Source organism: Platichthys flesus, chromosome 7 (genome assembly GCF_949316205.1).
Source record: "Platichthys flesus chromosome 7, fPlaFle2.1, whole genome shotgun sequence".
NCBI lineage: Eukaryota > Metazoa > Chordata > Actinopteri > Pleuronectiformes > Pleuronectidae > Platichthys > Platichthys flesus.
In genome coordinates, this window is record NC_084951.1 from 6863412 (window position 1) to 6881474 (window position 18063).

The 18063-nt window shown below is 39.6% G+C and overlaps 1 protein-coding gene across 2 annotated transcripts in view; it reads right to left on the minus strand.

Moving 5' to 3' along the window:
- Nucleotides 1–18063, minus strand: part of chchd6a (coiled-coil-helix-coiled-coil-helix domain containing 6a) — a 66178-nt gene that overhangs the window by 23022 nt on the left and 25093 nt on the right. For both annotated transcript variants that reach the window (XM_062392655.1, XM_062392656.1), the window contains 3 exons: nucleotides 17362–17445; nucleotides 11682–11752; nucleotides 874–1009 (listed from right to left, as the gene is read on the minus strand). In XM_062392655.1, coding sequence (XP_062248639.1) covers nucleotides 874–1009; nucleotides 11682–11752; nucleotides 17362–17445 — 291 coding nt within the window. The remainder of the gene's footprint in view (nucleotides 1–873; nucleotides 1010–11681; nucleotides 11753–17361; nucleotides 17446–18063) is intronic.

Sequence of the window (18063 nt, forward strand, 5' to 3'; positions counted from 1 at the left end):
GGTTAGTGTCGTCCAAGACTATTGTTATTGGTTTAAAGAAATACAAACAAGTAAGAGCAGTTTTTTCACCCCGATAGCAGAATGATAATGAGTACAGCCGGACCTCGATCCAGCTTGGTCACAGCACCGTGGAGATATGTCAGTGGCCATGTGAGACTAACGTTGTTTTGATGTTGCGTATTGTAATTTGGAATCACTGGTGTGTGAATCACTGTGTCTGATATAAAACGTTGGGGGGGGGACCAATATAGCAAGTTATTGTTTGTTCTAGTTTTATTGTGAATGGATTTTGACCTATTGCTTAACATTAGGACTATTATCTCAGTAACTTCTCTATATAAGTTTCATGGGCTGCAGTAAAATACTAAGCAGTGTGTGTAATTAAAGATGTGTTTTTTGTGCATAGATTCTGTATTTACTCCATCAGGATATAATGATGTCTATGGTGATTGTGCTGGTGACGGAAAACATATGTATTTTTGAGTAAATCTGTACTATATTTACCTTTATCTCAGAAAAATCCATTGACGTTCATCAACAATTCTGGTCCTTCACTATTGACCATACGATGTGATACACTAGTGATTTTTATTTAATATCATTTATTCGTTCACTCTTCCCCTCCTTCATTTGCTGATGGCGTTCTCTAGCACTGTTTGATGTCTTTGTGGGTTGATGGTTGCGTGGTTGTCATATGGCATGTGAAATGCCTGACGAGAAATGCATAACCAAAACCAGGTGAATTTATGACCATTATTATTAAGTGTATTGACACCAACATGCCTTAAGAGACGGCTGCTCATAATTGTTGTTTGTGTTGGTGAACTATGTAGATATATTAAACCATGAGATCTAGATTTGAACAACTCTTACCTTCTTTGCAGCGTTGATACACTGCATGTATGTTTTGGCGAGGTCTGAACACTTTAGAGTCTGGTCTCGGTTGTCCTTGTAGCAGGATAAAATCTGAGTCTGGAGGCCAAGACACACTGGGTCTGTGTTACGAGGCCTGCGAAAACACGGACAATAGAAAACAGTTAGGTTTGCTTCTCCCTACCTGACTAAATTCGGTCTTGCAGCGAGATAATAAAGTCAGAAAAAACTAGTAAAGAGCAGAAGCTGAAAGATTTCTAACAGCTGATCTGCAATATTGAATGTAGACAGTCGACAATCTAAATGTTCCTCTTGATGTTTTCTTTAAAAAAAAAATTATGAATCTGAACCGAAGAGTCTGTTTCTGTAAACAAGCTGAATCCAGCTTCTGACAGTGTAGTATAGAACATACAGTGAGAAAAACGAGAGAGAGAGAAAAACGTTCTGTTCACACAGATGCAGCCTGGAAATGAAAACTGAATTTACTGATAAGTGCCAATGTCTTGAAATGATCCCAATGTGCGAGCGAACAGGCATTTTTCAAACTCTTTTCTAAACTTGCTTTAGGAAGAAATTATGCCTTTAGCCGTGGTATCCATGGTAACCATGGTAAAAGATGGCAGCAGTTACAGACATACAAATAAAAAATGCATGACAAACATGTCCTTCTTTCTTAACAAACCGACCAAACAAAAGAAAAAATGTGAAATGAAAAGCTATTCCCAAGCGGGGAAAATGTATCTGATTAAATGAAGCAAGACAAAGATGAAAAAACAATTAACATTTACACCCACTGCAACCTGCTTAACAAGCTAAGGTGTGCATAGTAAGTGCTTCATTTCAAATCATGTAATTAGTGCTAAATCACATTTAATTAGGTGGATAGGAGCATACTGATCAAATACAACAGAAACGTGTGCACTGAGAGACTGAGCTTGCTTAATTTGATATGAGGGCTGTATTATAATTGGTCTTTGCCCGTCTATCTGTCAGATTGTTAACGATGGCGGGTTTACCTGTATACCTCACTGTAATGGATTCTGACTGATTGAAGCAAGACCAAGCAAGCCATGAACACCCACGCAAGTATAAAAAGGCAAGTGCACAAATGCACATGGCCACACACTTTGGAGCGCACTGTCAACATGAAAGTACTATGAACATGTGCAACACACAGACACACACACGCACGCACGTCTCCTCCACGTTGTGCCCAGAGCATACACACTATCTCTGCGAGGAGCAGCTGACACCAGATTTCATTGAAAGCCAAGTTAAAGGCTCTTTTTGGCTTTGATTCACAGAGGAGAGCTGACCCCAGTGTTTCATAGTCGTAGCCACACAGGCAAACACACACTTGCATGCTTTTTCAGCAACAGTATCGTGAAGGCAAAGGCAGTTGATGAGAGAATGGATGAAAGAAGTAAAAGAGGAAAATAAAAAAAGAGGCCCAGGGAAAAGTGAGATAGAAAGATGAAAAGGGAGGGATGAAAAATCCACTGCTGTTCACTTAGAGGCCCATTTCAAAAAGAGGAACGACAGTCAATCATATCTGTTCCCCCACACCACCTCTTATGGTTAATCTTCCCTATTTAATCTGTCTTTTTTTTTTTTTTACTTGATTGTCTTCTCTTCAACTCAGTCTCCTGTCTTACTACTCCCTCGCTCGCGCCCTACATTTCTCTTGTTACATTAACAACCTAGAGAAGATGACACCAAAGTGTGCCGTCTTTATCTCTCTCTCCATTAAAGGCTCCCGAAGATAAGGAACTCTCCTTTAATTTGAAATAAATGGCCTTCATCAGGGAAGCCGAAGCCCCCTGATAGCGCGGCGTGGTTTATTAAAGGCGCTTGAAGCAGAAAATTGCTTCAGCCGCAGCAAAAGCTAAAGCTCTGTCCACATGCTACAGCAAATTGAAGGTGAGGTCTTAAATCAACAATATTAACTGCGCCGCTTCCAAAATAAATAAATAAAGAGAGGGAGAGAGAGGCGGCGTCTGCTTTTTAACTGGAGTGAAGTAAAGCAGCATCCCTGACAGCTCGTCGAGCCATGGAACGGCGCGTTGTGGTTAATGTGTGCGTATGTGTGTGAGTGCGTGTTTGCTGCAGGAGCAGTACATTTTTCTTTACGCATCTGTGAGCGGAAAATGTGACAAAACATAAACAGTAAGATTAGCTGCTTAATTAATGGTGCTGCCCATTATTTTTAATCTTCAGCAGCGAAGGCGGAGGCGGACGGAACACAGAGGCTTCCGACTCGTGGACATCGCAGACCAGCTTACCAAGACGGAGAGAGGGAGGGAAATCAAAGGGGGGAAATTGGTAAATGGAAAAGACACACAACACACCAAGAACTACAAAAGTTACTGGCAAAGCAACAAGCCTGATAAGAAGAATGCTTTATTGCCTCAAAACCATGCTTAGTTAAGAGTGACAGTTTTTTTCCTCAATAGCTTGGGCTGTACATGTGACACATTGTTTTCTTTTATGCACCATTTATTTCTATCCTGTCAACTACAAAGTGTCGGTATCTCCACTGCGTTTCAGGCAAGTAATTAGAAAATCTTGTTAACATCTCATAGGAAGCAGTGCCTTAGGAGGGGAAAATTAAGGGAATCCAATATTGTGACTGACTTGAGTGCTACAACACAAGTGCAATCAAACTCTGCAACATCTTGTTAGTGAGAACGAGTCCTAACTTTTCCCCCTTTTAATGTATGTTTTTAATGTGTGGAAATATACGGGTTCATCAAATAAACATGATAGCAATGATAAGGAGTGGAAAGACGAAGCCGGGTAGTGCATGTTACTGATTTTCTCCTCAGTCCGGCAAGAAATGTCTCTATCAGGTTTCTCTGGCCAGTCATCAACCTGGGCATTTTGTCTATTTTTGTCGACCTTCTGTTTCTGGAGTCCAGAAGCAGTCTTTGCCCTGAACAACTTGGGCTCCCACTATCAATCATCGTCTGTTTTACTCTCTCCTCCATTTCTTCCCCTTCCAAGTCTTGTTGATTCATTGTCTGATACGTGACTTATCGAGGCAGCTGCTGCAGCCATTCTTGTGTTACTGTGGGGTATATAGGCCCGTGTATGAAGGGGACATATGGCCTATATCTGATTTGATGACTGAAGAGAGAAGATCTATAGCCCTCTGATATTTGTATTCCAGGCGTTAGCTTAGAATAAAAGAGGCGGAGAGAGAAATGAGAAAACACCAACCTGCACCACTGCAACTAATCAATCAACACAATAGGAAGCTGCTTCTTCCAGTTTCACTAAGTTTTACTGCACCACATGTTAAACATTGTGTGTAATGTACAGGAAAAAAGGTCTTGCCGACACTTCTGCTGTTGATTCAAGCCAATTGAGCGAATCGCATCAAAGTCGACACAGCACTTTCATGTGCGCTTCACAATTCACATTTGAAGAGTGAAGCTGATAAGATGAATGGTTCTTAGATATGCAAGCCACATACAGACAGAGATTTTTAGTAGATTAGCAGATACATGTCTAGCTATTCTTTTGGGGAAACCGTCTCATTCTAATCCAGCATTCAAATAATTTGCTCACTACTGGACAGGTCCAATAATGAGAACATGTGTACTAGAGACTCTGGTGTACACAGATCCAACTTTACTTTCTGAGGCATAAACTGTAATTTGACTAGTTACAGGGTCAGCATTCCTCTAATGATGGTTGTACCATGGCTGGCTTGATTAATACTAGTGCTGAGGTGAAGTAAAGAGAAACCAAAGAAATTATAACAAGGGAAGAAAAGGGCGAGAGAGGTGAAGAGGAAAACAGCTTGAGAGACAGAGTTGCCTCTTATCTCCAGCCTGTAGCTTGTATGCACCTGCACCCTGACAGCTTTTCAATTGACTGAGGGCACATATCCTCTTCTTCTCTATCTTGTATCTCCACTCTGCTTCACACGTCCTCCCCCATCTCTCCATTCCTATCACACCTGCAACCAGGAAGAGAGTGCCCTCTATGTACTAGAGCTCAGTATTTACTCTGTCTCTTATATAAACATGGATGATGAGGCACAGTATATTGTCTCTTCTGATACTCCTTTGTCAATGCTGCCCATATTTTTTTCTTCTTACCGCACTCTGTAACGTGACCCTGCATGATACTTCATATATACATACACATGTAATGAATATGTCTAGGTCCAACTCTCTCCTGCTTATAAATATCCACTAAAAATATTTTAATCGCATTATAACAGCCAACCCAATAAAACCTAAACACAAATTGTTTCCCATTAAATCAAGGTCAGGATCATTGCTCTTATGAGGCTCCTCGTTACCATGGACTATTTTGTGGGTAGTATCAAAATTCATTTGTGAGTTTGCCACAAAAACTTCACTGACCTAGGGACTGTGCATTACATACCAGTGTCTGTTTAACAAATTGAGCACTGTACATTGTAGCAAGATGTCAGCCACGCTTCTCACCTGTTCTACAAAAATCTGACAACACCATGTCTAATATGTAATTTTCACATTATTTTACAGGTAGGGTTTTACAGTTTTTAACTATACGTTTAATTGCCCCCCCTTGAATGGGACAGACACCTAAAGGACAACCTTGGCTTTTTTCAGCTTGTAAAGTAACTTTACAAATAAAAATCACACTGACCCTAGTTTGAGCCCATAAACGTTTAGTTTAATCAAAAACTGTTTTACTCCGGACATTTGAAGCTTTTGTGGTCACATATCTAAACAGCTACTAAACTAATAAAAACTCCAAACAGCAGAGAGACATTTATTATGTTTTTTTATAAAATCTCGAGTGGGCAGCTGCTGATTGGTAAAAGACGCAGGCTTATGATAGGAAAGTTGGCAATTTAAAAACCTGCACTCAGATACCACCACTCCACCCAGTGAAAGGGCTGTGACTGGACTGGACGGCGGCGTAGAGCCTGACAGCTCTTGTGATGGAGTGTGTTGAACATAAGCACTATACATTCTCAGGGTTGGAAATGAGAAAATTTGAGTAAATTGTTCAAATGTGCACATTTGTCAGTAAAACAAGAGTTGTTTCTTATAAAGCATCACATTCAGGATGAACAGAAATGGCCTCTTCTTATACAATGAATACCTTATATTCCTGACAGCTGTACAATCAAGGCGGACTGCGGTTGCATGAACAGTTGCTGTCCACTTGATAAAGTTAATAACACAGCTACCATTACCATTCAAATCAGGGCTAATTATTTAGTTTTTCTTCAAAAGGCCACTTTAAAGTTCAGTGGCATTTAATGGACACATCTGAAATGTATCTGGGTCCAACTTCAGTGAACGACATGTTTTTGCCTGGCTTTTCTCTTACAGCACAGCAACACTGCCTTTTTCAATCAGACTTGCCTTGCCAATGTTTCCAGCCGTATCTCTGAGAGATCTCCGCTGGCTGGTATCATCTGACAAAGGCTGGGAGGATCTGACAAAGGCTGGCTATTAAGGCTAGTTCAGCTACTACTGTTACAGACAGCTGGCCTTGTTAAAAAGCCTTGGATACTGACCTGAGCTGCTAGACGTGGACATCTGCCTTGTCCGTCTCCCTCTCGCTCCCGTTCTATTACTTTCACCATTGAAGAGGAGGAGGTTGTCTCTCTTGCTCTCTCATACAAAATGTATCTGAAAAGGCAACAGTTTCCGTCCTCCTGTCTCCCTCAGTCTTTCCGTAATTACACAGCTGAAGGTTGTGGACGAGTGACGGAATTCAAAAAGCCTTTGTTAAGTAGCCACAGTGAGGTGTAGCAATCACTGTGGCATTGTGGGCCTGCTGCCACAGACCACTGCTAAGAGGCCTTGGTTTTCCGGTGGCAGCACCAACAAGAGTGTACACATGTCATAAGGCAGGGAAGCTGTGCTGAACCACTGCAAATATCATGTTATATTTGTTTCAAAGCTATCGACTGACTCTCACTGCAAGATTGGACCTCACTTAGACTTTCAGCGCCAGTAGTCTCACCCAGGTTCAGCAATGCACTGTCCCAATTCACTCCTTCACCCTACTCCATCGTTTTGCGAGTGAAGGGATGGTGTTGTCCCATTTCTCTATGTGATGCACGGGTAGTGGCCATCTAGTTTATTCAGGACCCCCCTGCAAACGAAGGGGTAGATGAAAATTCCTAAATGCAATATGAACGGAGGAAAACAATCAACATGGCGACTGCCTGGGGAAAATTGCTCATAAATTCAAGTATGAAATCTACAAAAACAACCATGAGAAAATGTCTAAATCTAGCCGAAACTCTTTTTTTAATCAAGAAGCAAATTAAAATGTAATGATTAATGCTACATTTACATAAGCGATGTTAACATGCCAACTGATTGTGTGTTGATCAATAGATCAATCTTTCCTGCAGTGGTCAGATATAATAATGTTAGTTGATATTGTTTGTCAGCGTAATAAAGTTGGTCGGTTGCTGATGGAGTAGCGAGTAGTGTACCAATTCACTGGTGAAGATTTTCTAACCCTACTCCTCGTGGCTCCGTTTGGAGGGGGACACTCCCAGGGAAGGGCACTTCATATCTAAGGGTAGAGCCAAGGGAGAGGAATTGGGACAGGGCCTAAATCTACACAAGCTGCAGCTGGAGCTTTAGTGTTCAAATGTACAGAATCATCTAGAGACCCAGTGGTGTAGACTTAAGTTCTAAAGTTGTCTTGCTGATGCAAGCCTGAAGTCACACCAACATCTACAGCATTATGTAACCTGACGAAATCTGTGGATTTCTGTGAGGTGGAAGGTCTACGAAACTGTGCTTCAGTGCTAATACAGACTGGAACATGTGATGAGAAGTGGTTGATTGGGGGCCTGTGGTATTTGTATAATTTAACAATTATATTGTTTAACTATTTATTAGCATTTCTTGCTCTTTCATGTATAGTATTGATGCTATATGGCTGAATGTCCTGATAGTGTTGTTTTACTCCCCTTAACAAAGAAAGAACAATTATTGAAGCTTACATTATGTGCTGGAGAGGACAAATTATTAGTGTGACTGTGGTTGTTGAGTTATGTTCTTGTGATTTAAAAAACAAAACCAAATTTTTAAATAACTATATATACAGTACATAATCTATGCATTTTATTCATGACCTACATTGGTGTTGTTAAATATTTAAGCTTATAGACATAAATGGCATATGTTAGTCTAGAAGATTTTTCTCTTCTCCATTTGGTTTTCTCTAACTTATTTATTTAGTTATATGTAACTTGGATCCCTGGTGAGCAGTGCATACAGTCAGTACATCTGTGCTGCAAATATGAAGGTTTGGTCAGAGAAAGCAAACCGAGACAGGAAGAGGAAAAGACAACAATAGGAAACCTGATGATTTTGTTCTTCTACGCTTCGCTGAGTTTGATATTTCAGAGCGCTACAGGTGTCATTCTCTCTCTTTTCATCCTCTATATCTTTCGTATAAACACAAAGGACAATGACACAGAGTGGCCCTGTGATTGTCTGGGTCTCTCAAACCACAGTATGCCGGAAACTAACACTGCCATTTCACTTCAAGGATTAAAACTGGATTAACACACACACAGACACACACACACACACACACAGGAGCCAGGGGGGGGTTAGACACCTCAAATATTATAGGGGCTTTGTTCTACCGCTCCGCACTGAGACAAAATTCACTCAAAACTGTTTACAGTTCAAAACCAGAGTCTGTCAGAAGTTTCCCACTGATTTCTCAGGAGCTTTGTCATCTGAAAATGTTAGAACACCGAATTGTCTTTTGTTTTCAAATACACACATACATACAACGTCTATCAATTTCCTGGCTCTACCTCTCTTTTACTAACAGCAAAGGCATTTGGAATTCAATTAATGTGAGACAATTTTCAGCGTAATCAAAGCTGCAGTCGTTACAGCAGCTCAGGCAGTTTGCATTTTAAATTTAAGATTTAAACCTTGGTACTGAGCTAAAATCATCTATCTGATGCAACTATTTAGTCAAATTCATTGACTGTTGAGTGAATGTAATTCTGGTCTGGCTGACCTCTTGGTATCACATGTTAACATCATGTGAGAAAATCATTGTTGTTCACCTTATATATCTCATATATTAAGCAATAAAAAAAATACTTGAAAATCAAGTTACTTGATACAATCCAAGGTTTCTCCTTATGCCACAAGGGGAGAAAACGATCAATCTGCGACCTGAACAATTAAAGTTGTTTGTCTCTACCCACTCAGGACCCATTGAGCATCTCCTAAGATAAAGCTACTTTTAGGTCGGACATTTTTCTTCATGATTACAGTGAAGAGCATGTGATGTTCTTAGGAACTGTTTTAGTGTGGTAAGGATTTTGAAGAAACACTACTCGGTAAGGTTTGGGGAAAGATTGTGGTTGAATGAAAAGAAGTGGTTCAAATAATATACACAGGTCATGGAACTGTCATTGATCATAGATACCTTGGTGACTTCACTGGTTCCTTTCACACGGGAAACAATTTTATTGAACCTCCAATCTCAACCCAACCTCACTTTGCAAAGATATGATTTGCAAAACGTTTTGTGGTGACTAGACCATAAACACCCCAAAACTTGAACATGAGGTTCATTATTGTTACAATGGAGACAGAGGTGCAGTTCATCTGCGGCTGGTAGGTTCCAAGGACAGGGACAAACAATATATATTAGGTTGTTTAGTTTGAAGGACTTGTTGAAGAGATCACACAGCTGAGGACGTATAAGGAGCCAGACATGTATCTGACTTATCACAGTGGGAAAGCACCGGTGTAACTAACATTACAATGACTCCATTCTACTGAAGTGAACCATGGTGTAACCACTTAAGTACACATAGGCAGATCAAAAACATCCCATTTCTGTATTCTGACAAAGGTTAGGTTTAGACTAGATTATAGAATCAATGAACACCAATCCATTCCCTAAAGCCTGCAAAAGCCCCATATAATTTACCATAAAGGTACTGCCATACAGGAAGAGTTGGATTGTTTTATCTTCCTTGATAGAACACTCATGGATTCAGAATACCCTCCTTCCCTCTCAACACACACACACACACTCAAGCAGAGGATTAGAGGTATTTCTGTACGGTTTTCCCTAGAGGTAAGATCACCACGGTCTTCAACATCAGCACGGATCAAAAGCATGCTGCAGTAGACTAATGGGAATCTCATATTCCTAAACTGCAGATAGCAGTGAACAGTCACTCAAAATTATGGAGAGGATGTGTTAACCTCCATGCGAACACACATTGAGCGGAGTATAAATGCATGAATATAGTCCAAAGCTTATTGTTGTCGCTCAACCTAACACTCTGTACAAGGTTTAGTTGATAAAGTAAAGTCAGCAGGTAATCCTCTATTCTTTGTTGGTTTAAGTCATCCAGTTAGAATTGAATGATCATGCAAATGTAAAACTCTAAATCCTTGGTACAGTTTCCTATTTTTGGAGGCTGCCACCCTTAACTTGATCACTTAGGTGCTTTATTCAGGATTTAAAGATAATGGAAAGAACCAGTGTTAGTCATTGTTTTCCTCAATGCCTCAATTTAGTTTGTCTCAAGGTATAATGTATACTTGAAAAGCTTTGAAGAATAATTATAGTAATTCACAGCTAATTTGCTTTTGTCCAATGCACCTATATATAGGTTTATAAACATGTTGACACTGGAGTGAAAAAATAAATTGACATGGACGACGGCCCTGCCTTGACAGCATTTGGCAGCTTGTTCAGTCATGAGGGAAAGAAAATTACACCAGTCTGTGTTTCATCCATGCAAGGCAACTTTTAATTGTCTTAACTGTCCAGCTTTGGTGCGTCTGTGCCCAATGCAGCCTTAGATTAATGTTCTTGGCTGAAAAAAGAGCTTCCCTATGTGGTCCTCTGTGGTTGGAGCCCATCCGTTTAAATTATTTCTGCGCATGTCCAATGTGGATGATTGCCTTGGGCAGACGCAGAACACACTGGCTTGGGATCATCCCTCAGGAGGAGGGAGAAGATGTGATGTGGTTAGGAAGGAGAACATGAACAAGGGCAGCAACCACCATTGGTCAAAACTAAACTAAGAAATTCGATTTTTACAATGGGATGTTTAAGTTTACCATTTGTCATAACTAATGCCTTTTAAATACATTTTAGAAATGTAGTTTTTTTTTTTTCTAAAAACCCACATGATCTTCTTTTTCATTGGCTTTCTTTTTTATTAGCAAGGTTGATAAAAAATTCAAGTTGTGGACATAATATGAGAAAAACATTTCCAAGAAGTTGGCCACAAGTTTAAGTCTGCCTTCGGGGATAGGGACACACTGAAGGACATAAACAAGTATATTTTGTCCTCACCCATTAACACTGGCGTGGCTGTACGCTTGTCTTTTGAAAGCACCGTTACTGGTGTGACACCAAATTTAACAGCAAGTCAAGGCCGGGTCTCCAATGTGAATTACAGCTGTGTGGTTTACAGACTGCAGAGGTAATAATTAGGTACCTTCTCCCTGGCTGTGGCTCATTACAAGTCCACAGTGGGAGGCGAGGATGGGGAAATAGGGTATTGTTAAATTTAGCTTAATTAAAGCAGCCAATTAAAACACTTAGCACATTAGTCAGGTTTGCTCAAGAGATTGTATTTGTTTAACTAGTTAAGAAATGAGGAAAAGTGCAGATTACTATCAATCACCGCTTGTTATTCTGCTGTTACATATGCTCATGTGCGTGTGTGAGTTGGTGGGTGCGTGTGAGAGGCTTCAGGGAATAATATCACCTTAGGAACTGCAAATTAGCTTGTGAACATGTGTGTGTGTTGTGCATGTGTGACTCACCTCACGTGTTCTTCAGTCTTGGAGGCAGCTTGGTGGAATTGGTCCTTGCTCTGTTCGTATCTTTCCCGATTCTAGACACAGGAGAACACAGGAAGACAAACCAAAAGCATTAGTTGAGCTCTTTCCTTTGTTTTTTTTAAATATGTTTTTTTTATTTTCTTATGTTTCTAAATGGAAAAAGGCTTTTAGAGGCTTTTTGTAGTGGATTACTAATTCAGTTTTGTATGAAAGCACATTTACTATTACATTTTAGTATAATTGTCATGCCATACATCTTTTAAGACAGTTTTGTACACAAGTACTTCAACTGAATTCCAACGTAGTTACAGTTGTGTTGAATATCTATAGAATATTCCTTTTAACTTCCTGGAAAACTGACATTTGAGTTCAACAGCCTAACTTTAATGATAACAATATACCATAAATAAATTGTTCACAATCGTTTGTGGATTCCCATTATTGACTCTTTTATCAAATCAAATAGACTTCTTGCCTTGGTCTAATAGTCATTTTATTTTCATTTACTCTGATTATTGTCCCAACATAAGACCAAATAACATTTTTCCCAGTCTTAAAGTTTTAGAGCCTGGAAGCTTTACCACAGACTAAAAGTACAGTATGAAGGAAAAGTTGTGGCATTGCATCCAAATCCCGAGGATGTTTTTTTTTCTGTCTCTTCTGGCAAACTAAAGCTCAGCAATAATGACTTGCATTACTCATAAATGTTTAAAGAAACAGTGATCAGGTACAAAAGTATTCCCGACTTTGACTTAAACTAGATTTACATAATATCTTGAAATGCAACACAGTCCCGCATTAAGAATGTAGTGACTTTCAATGATAAAGTATGAACAGCTGACTGTTTTTATTATATTTTCAAGTCAGAAATGAGTCTGTGATGTAAAGGATTAATGAGATCCAATGTCTCACACTTTAACAGTCAGAATACTGGGTCATGCTGGATCCCCAGAAATGAGTGTGTAGTGTAGAAGTGGGGTTCCAGCCAGAAGCTGCTCAGTGATCATAGGACGAAACACTTTGTGCAGCTTTGGACAACAGATAGCTTTTTTCTTAAATGTATAGATAATTTTAAACAATATTGTCTTTTTCTATCCAATTCCAGATGCTGCATTAAACAGTAGCGCACACAGGGTTTCTAATACTGCATTTACTGACACATGTTTCTGGTCAAATCAATAGAACCTGTATTTACATGCGTTTCAGTTCAAATCAACCCCCAACAAAAATGCAGCCCCAATGCAAATGAAATGGATTTTGAAACAATGGATAGCAATTAAATTAACTAATTAAATTCATTTGCTTTTTCAGAAATTTATAAGCTTTTTTAAATAACAAACAATGCTCTGTTCAGATTCAATCTCACTAGTCCCCCCCCCCCCCCCATCTCCACCTCGTCACATTGCCAGACTATAAAGCCTTACACATGGTCCAAGGCACATCTCACACCTTGTTTGCATAAACACAGTTGAGGTGTACTGTGTTTCACTTTACAGTTTATATCTATTAAAATGGTGTGTGCTGTTCCTACACATTGTTTAGAGAGCCCATCGAGGCTCAGATGTATTTATGAACACCTTGTCAAAATGACCAAAAATAAATAAATCATAGTGACATGCTGACAGAGAACAAAGGAAGACAGTGTTGCTTACACAACTATGTTAAAATCCATCAGTATTGCCTGTGTTATTAGTGTTTTATTTTTTCTGAATATAAGCAGGTTCATATAACACACGTGCATCACACGAATGTGCACGCACAATCACACCCACGCATCAGGACCACTTCAGTATAAAGTATCACTCTTATACAGAAAATAAAATGTCCCTTTTGTAAGAATTAATCTTAATACTTTACTCATGGGGTAAATTAATAGGAGTGGGAGCATTGATTACCATAGTGACCTGAAGGGGTGTTCAGAGGATTTCTGATCCAGCTGTCATCTGCCTTGTTTATACTATTTCTACACTGGCACTGAACTGACACCAACTTTAATCCACTCATTTCAGATTTTTTTTTTTTAAACGCTTTTATACTGCCCAGGACACTGCATATCCTTGTATCTGTAATAGACACCAGTCACTGTTCCTCATCCTTTGTAATAGGCGTGACTCACTCATACAACACAAATTTAAAGCTAAATAAATTACAACAACAACGTTTTTGTGTTACCTGAGAAAGTTATCTAGCAGGTACAGGGTTGTTTGAATATCCAAGTTAAAATTTAAGCTAGTCATATTGTTTTAAGCTGATGTGAAATACAACATAACAAATAAATGTTCCACACAGTCATATGTGCAAGAAGAACAATTCAAATTGATTTAAACATTTATACCAATACCTCCAGAGGATCTGACAACATTTGTTTTCATATTTATGTGTCTCGCAGTGCCTGCGTCTCCCAACCACATATTCTAATTGATTGCAGCTGGTTGGATTTTGTGGAGTGTTTACCACTGGGGAACGACGCAAGCATACTTTTTTTTCTTCTTAGGGAAAAATAATGAGGTGACTGGAATGTTAGCCACACGCTCGCAATGTTTAGAAACATTAACTTATTATAAAACTCCTATCTTCATCTCCAGATGGGCGCAGCCTCAGTGGAAATGTTGTTAACAAGATAAACTAATAAGCTGATTCGAATCCCTCGCTGCAGCATTTTGAGAAGATGGCTTTTCACAGGATCAGAGCGTTAAACTTTGACTCTATATAGACCCCAGAGTGTTTGCGTTTCCATAAGAAAGTGCAACACAGCAGAAAAGTACAGCATTTAAAAAATGCTTATCTCAAAGTCAATCTGACTCAAGAGCTAACAGAGACATAAACAGTATGTTGTGAATATGTGCCTTTAAGTTCATATACATATGTGCGTATACACACACATACGTACACACACAGTCAAACGCACTTAAATATATATGTATCTACATATATGTATTCAGTATGTTTAACACATACATACAAATATATGGAATTCTGTATATATTTTGAGGTGAAGATCTGATTATAAACTAGACTATATTTAGGATTACTCAAGTAAAGAAGGTTCAGGTTAGTCACCAGGAAATGTATATTTAGTAGCATCGTATTTGTGTGTGTGTGTGTGTGTGTGTGTGTGTGTGTGTGTGTGTGTGTAGGCCATTACTGACAGCATATCAAGCAGCCTGTCAGAGTTGGAGTATGATTATTATCTCCCTCTGTACGCCCTAATTTGGGTGTGTGAATGTAAGAGAGAGAATGACAGGCCAGTATGAAGAAGGAGCGAGACCATGAAATAAATACTTGCACCATCATACTAGTGTGTATATATAAGCCAGAGAATTGAGAACTACCGTGTATTGTTTTCCCATATTTTTAAAGTAAGACTTTATCCTGAGCGTCGGTTCCCAGGTAGTTGATACAAGGTACTTGTCTTTGTGCTTCCCAGTGCATATTGAGAAAGGTCATGACACTTACATCTACATCTTCATCCTGTAAGTGTGTCAATGCAAAGAGTGGGATAACATAAACCAAAACCTAGCTCAGTTTTTGGTTCAGTTCAGCTGAGCAGTTTGAGAAAATCTCAAGCGTTGAGAACATTTTGAGCAGTCAAACAGACTAAAACCACAGCAATGCAGTCTGCAAACACACTGAGCCCGGCAGATACACACATTAACTCACAAATATACATGTACAGCGCACATGCAGCTGAATATACAGTATGCATGCAAAACACGACCCTGATGTACACACTCACACACACACACACACGCACACACACACACACACAGTCTTCTGTAAACAGACATCCTAAGCTCAGCAGCAAATACAGCTTGTGCCACTCGTATGCCAGCCTGCCAGTCTACTGCTCCCTCTGAAAACCCAACCTGTTACTAATGAGACCAGCACAAATAGCCAGGCAGCTGACACCCAGACCTGTGTGAGTGTGTGTGTGTGTGCATATTTAAAATGTGTGTAGGGACAATTTACCAAGGTAATAAATGGGCTGACTGTGTGGTAAATAAAAAATACAGATTTTGTGGTTTTGTGATGTAAGCCAGTGTTTATGAATACTTACAGAAATTCATGGAGTAAAAGAAAGTAAGACAAAACGAAAGTACGTCAGTCGGAGAAAAGGAATGAAAGAAAGTAAGAAAGAAAGAAAAAGTCATCAGCAGAGCCTAACAGGACAGGATTGGACATGCCTAGTTTCAAAAAGCCAAAACTTCAGATTTAACCGAACAGGGAAAAGCCTGTTGCTCGAGTCAGTGACTCTATCCGCTTATTGTGGCTTACGGCAGACCCACTAAACGTAACTCCTACTCACATGAGCATATGCACACAGAAACTAGATTTAAACCATCAGAGCTTTATCCCAAACTCGTCTTTCACGCCTTGTTTCCACATAGCTCTGTGTTCTTATGTGAGTCAACTGGAAGTGTATTCAATCCTATAGTAACCGCCAGGATCGCTGATGTGTTGCAAAATCCTTTGGAATTTGCTTCCTTGTACATTGACATTTCTTTTTTAAATAATTAATTAATTAAAGTTAAATAGATGTGGGAGAGTTCCTTTTTATTTTCACATAAAATTATTTATTTCTGTATATCAATACATATATTGATCACAATATATTCAAAATAAATAATGTACTTTAACCAGCTATTTTAAATCAAAGGATTTTTGTCCTGATATTGCTCCATGTGCATATTCCCAAAGACCAGGTGGTTTTGTCGAAACATGAAGAATAAAAGTTACCAAGTCTGAAGTCTGTCATCAGTAAGTTGAAGGTCCACAGGGGGCAACTGTATCTTCGGTGATGCCACTCTAATGTCACAGTTTGCCCATGTGATGCCCACTGCTGCCAACACTCCCCCCGCCCTTAGGACAGGCTTCAATTAGGCATGGTAAACAGAGCATAATACTGAGATTTGACACATAATGTCCAGTAAAGGTCTTCTGCAACCGAGAACCAGAGGAGTGTTTCTCCCCAGAGAGCCTGTGGAAAGGTCCTCCTTGTGTGGCGCCCTGTGAGGCTGAGACCTAACTTGAGACGAACAGCTTCCACACCTCTCTGCCTTGTAAATGTCAGACAGGTGGATGAAAGAGACTGAAAGGGCTTGTAAGGGCTCTCAGGAGATGCTCAGCCTGGATCAAATTCTCCGCTTTTTCGTCAGATCTAGTGCAGACTGAACTTGCTGTCTTACTCGGTTGCAGCTTGTTTTAATTTACTTCAGACTTGTACTGAATGCTTCCAGTGCTAACACACTGTACCCCCTGTATTGGCACTGCAGAAAAACATGCATCCTCAAGGGTAATATCCCTTTAATACAAAAGATACTAATATCTGAAAGGGTTTCAGTGTTGGGAGCCAAACACCATGTTAATCATGTAATTGCAATTGTTTCAGCAGACTCAGACTTGTAACCCAGATCCTCTCTAGCCATCCACTTTCTTCGTATATATACACAAACATGTGGAGAGTTATTGCACGTGTGTGTCTGTCCCTGTATTTTTGTGATTGTAAATCAGTGTATGTGTGTGTATTTTCATGGAGATGTTTAATATATTTATACATTACACATACATCTACAGCTTTGTCTTCTCTGGGAGTCTGTGAAAGCCTCTAATAAAGTATTTCCAATTGTGTGTCTGTGTGCGTATGTTTGTGTAAATGTTGTACCCTCTTCTCCAGTTGTGCCAGCTGTTCCTTGTAGAAGGCATCCAGCGCTGTGAGCTGGGCATCTTTCTTCTGCAGCTTCTGAACCTAAAAGATAACACACACACACAAAGACAAATGTCTGTGATTATCATTTAATATCGTACAAAGATGGCTCCACACCTGAGGGTAGGGCCCCGACAAGGGGTCACAAGTTTATTCTGGGAAAATTCAAGATATATAGAATTGGAAGGTGAAGAGAAAAATGTAGAATCACATTTTGGAAAATCCTTAGAAGACATTAATTCCTCTAAAACAATGTTTTAAAGTCCAAAATTCTGAATATTCATTCAACACAATGAAAGCATTTTTTAAGTACTGATGCTGCAAACACATTATTGTACATGCTAGAATGTGACACAAAGACATCCCAGCATGTGGGCCAAGTGGCCAACACTCGTTAGCACACACCCACTCTCTCAAATAATTGGCCATATAGTCTTAAAAGGCCTGAGATGTGAAAGATCAAATAAAATTCCATCAATAGCCTCAAATTACAGCTTCAACTTTCAACTGCCCCTCTATTCAGCCACCCATTTATTGATCGATAGCAAACTATCCATTGTGTCCCTGATTGTGCCAGCACAGAAAAATGAAGCCAGAACCTCGGCACACTAGACATCATAGTATTTTTAGGTAGTTCAGTAGCACCGAAGATGGAATACA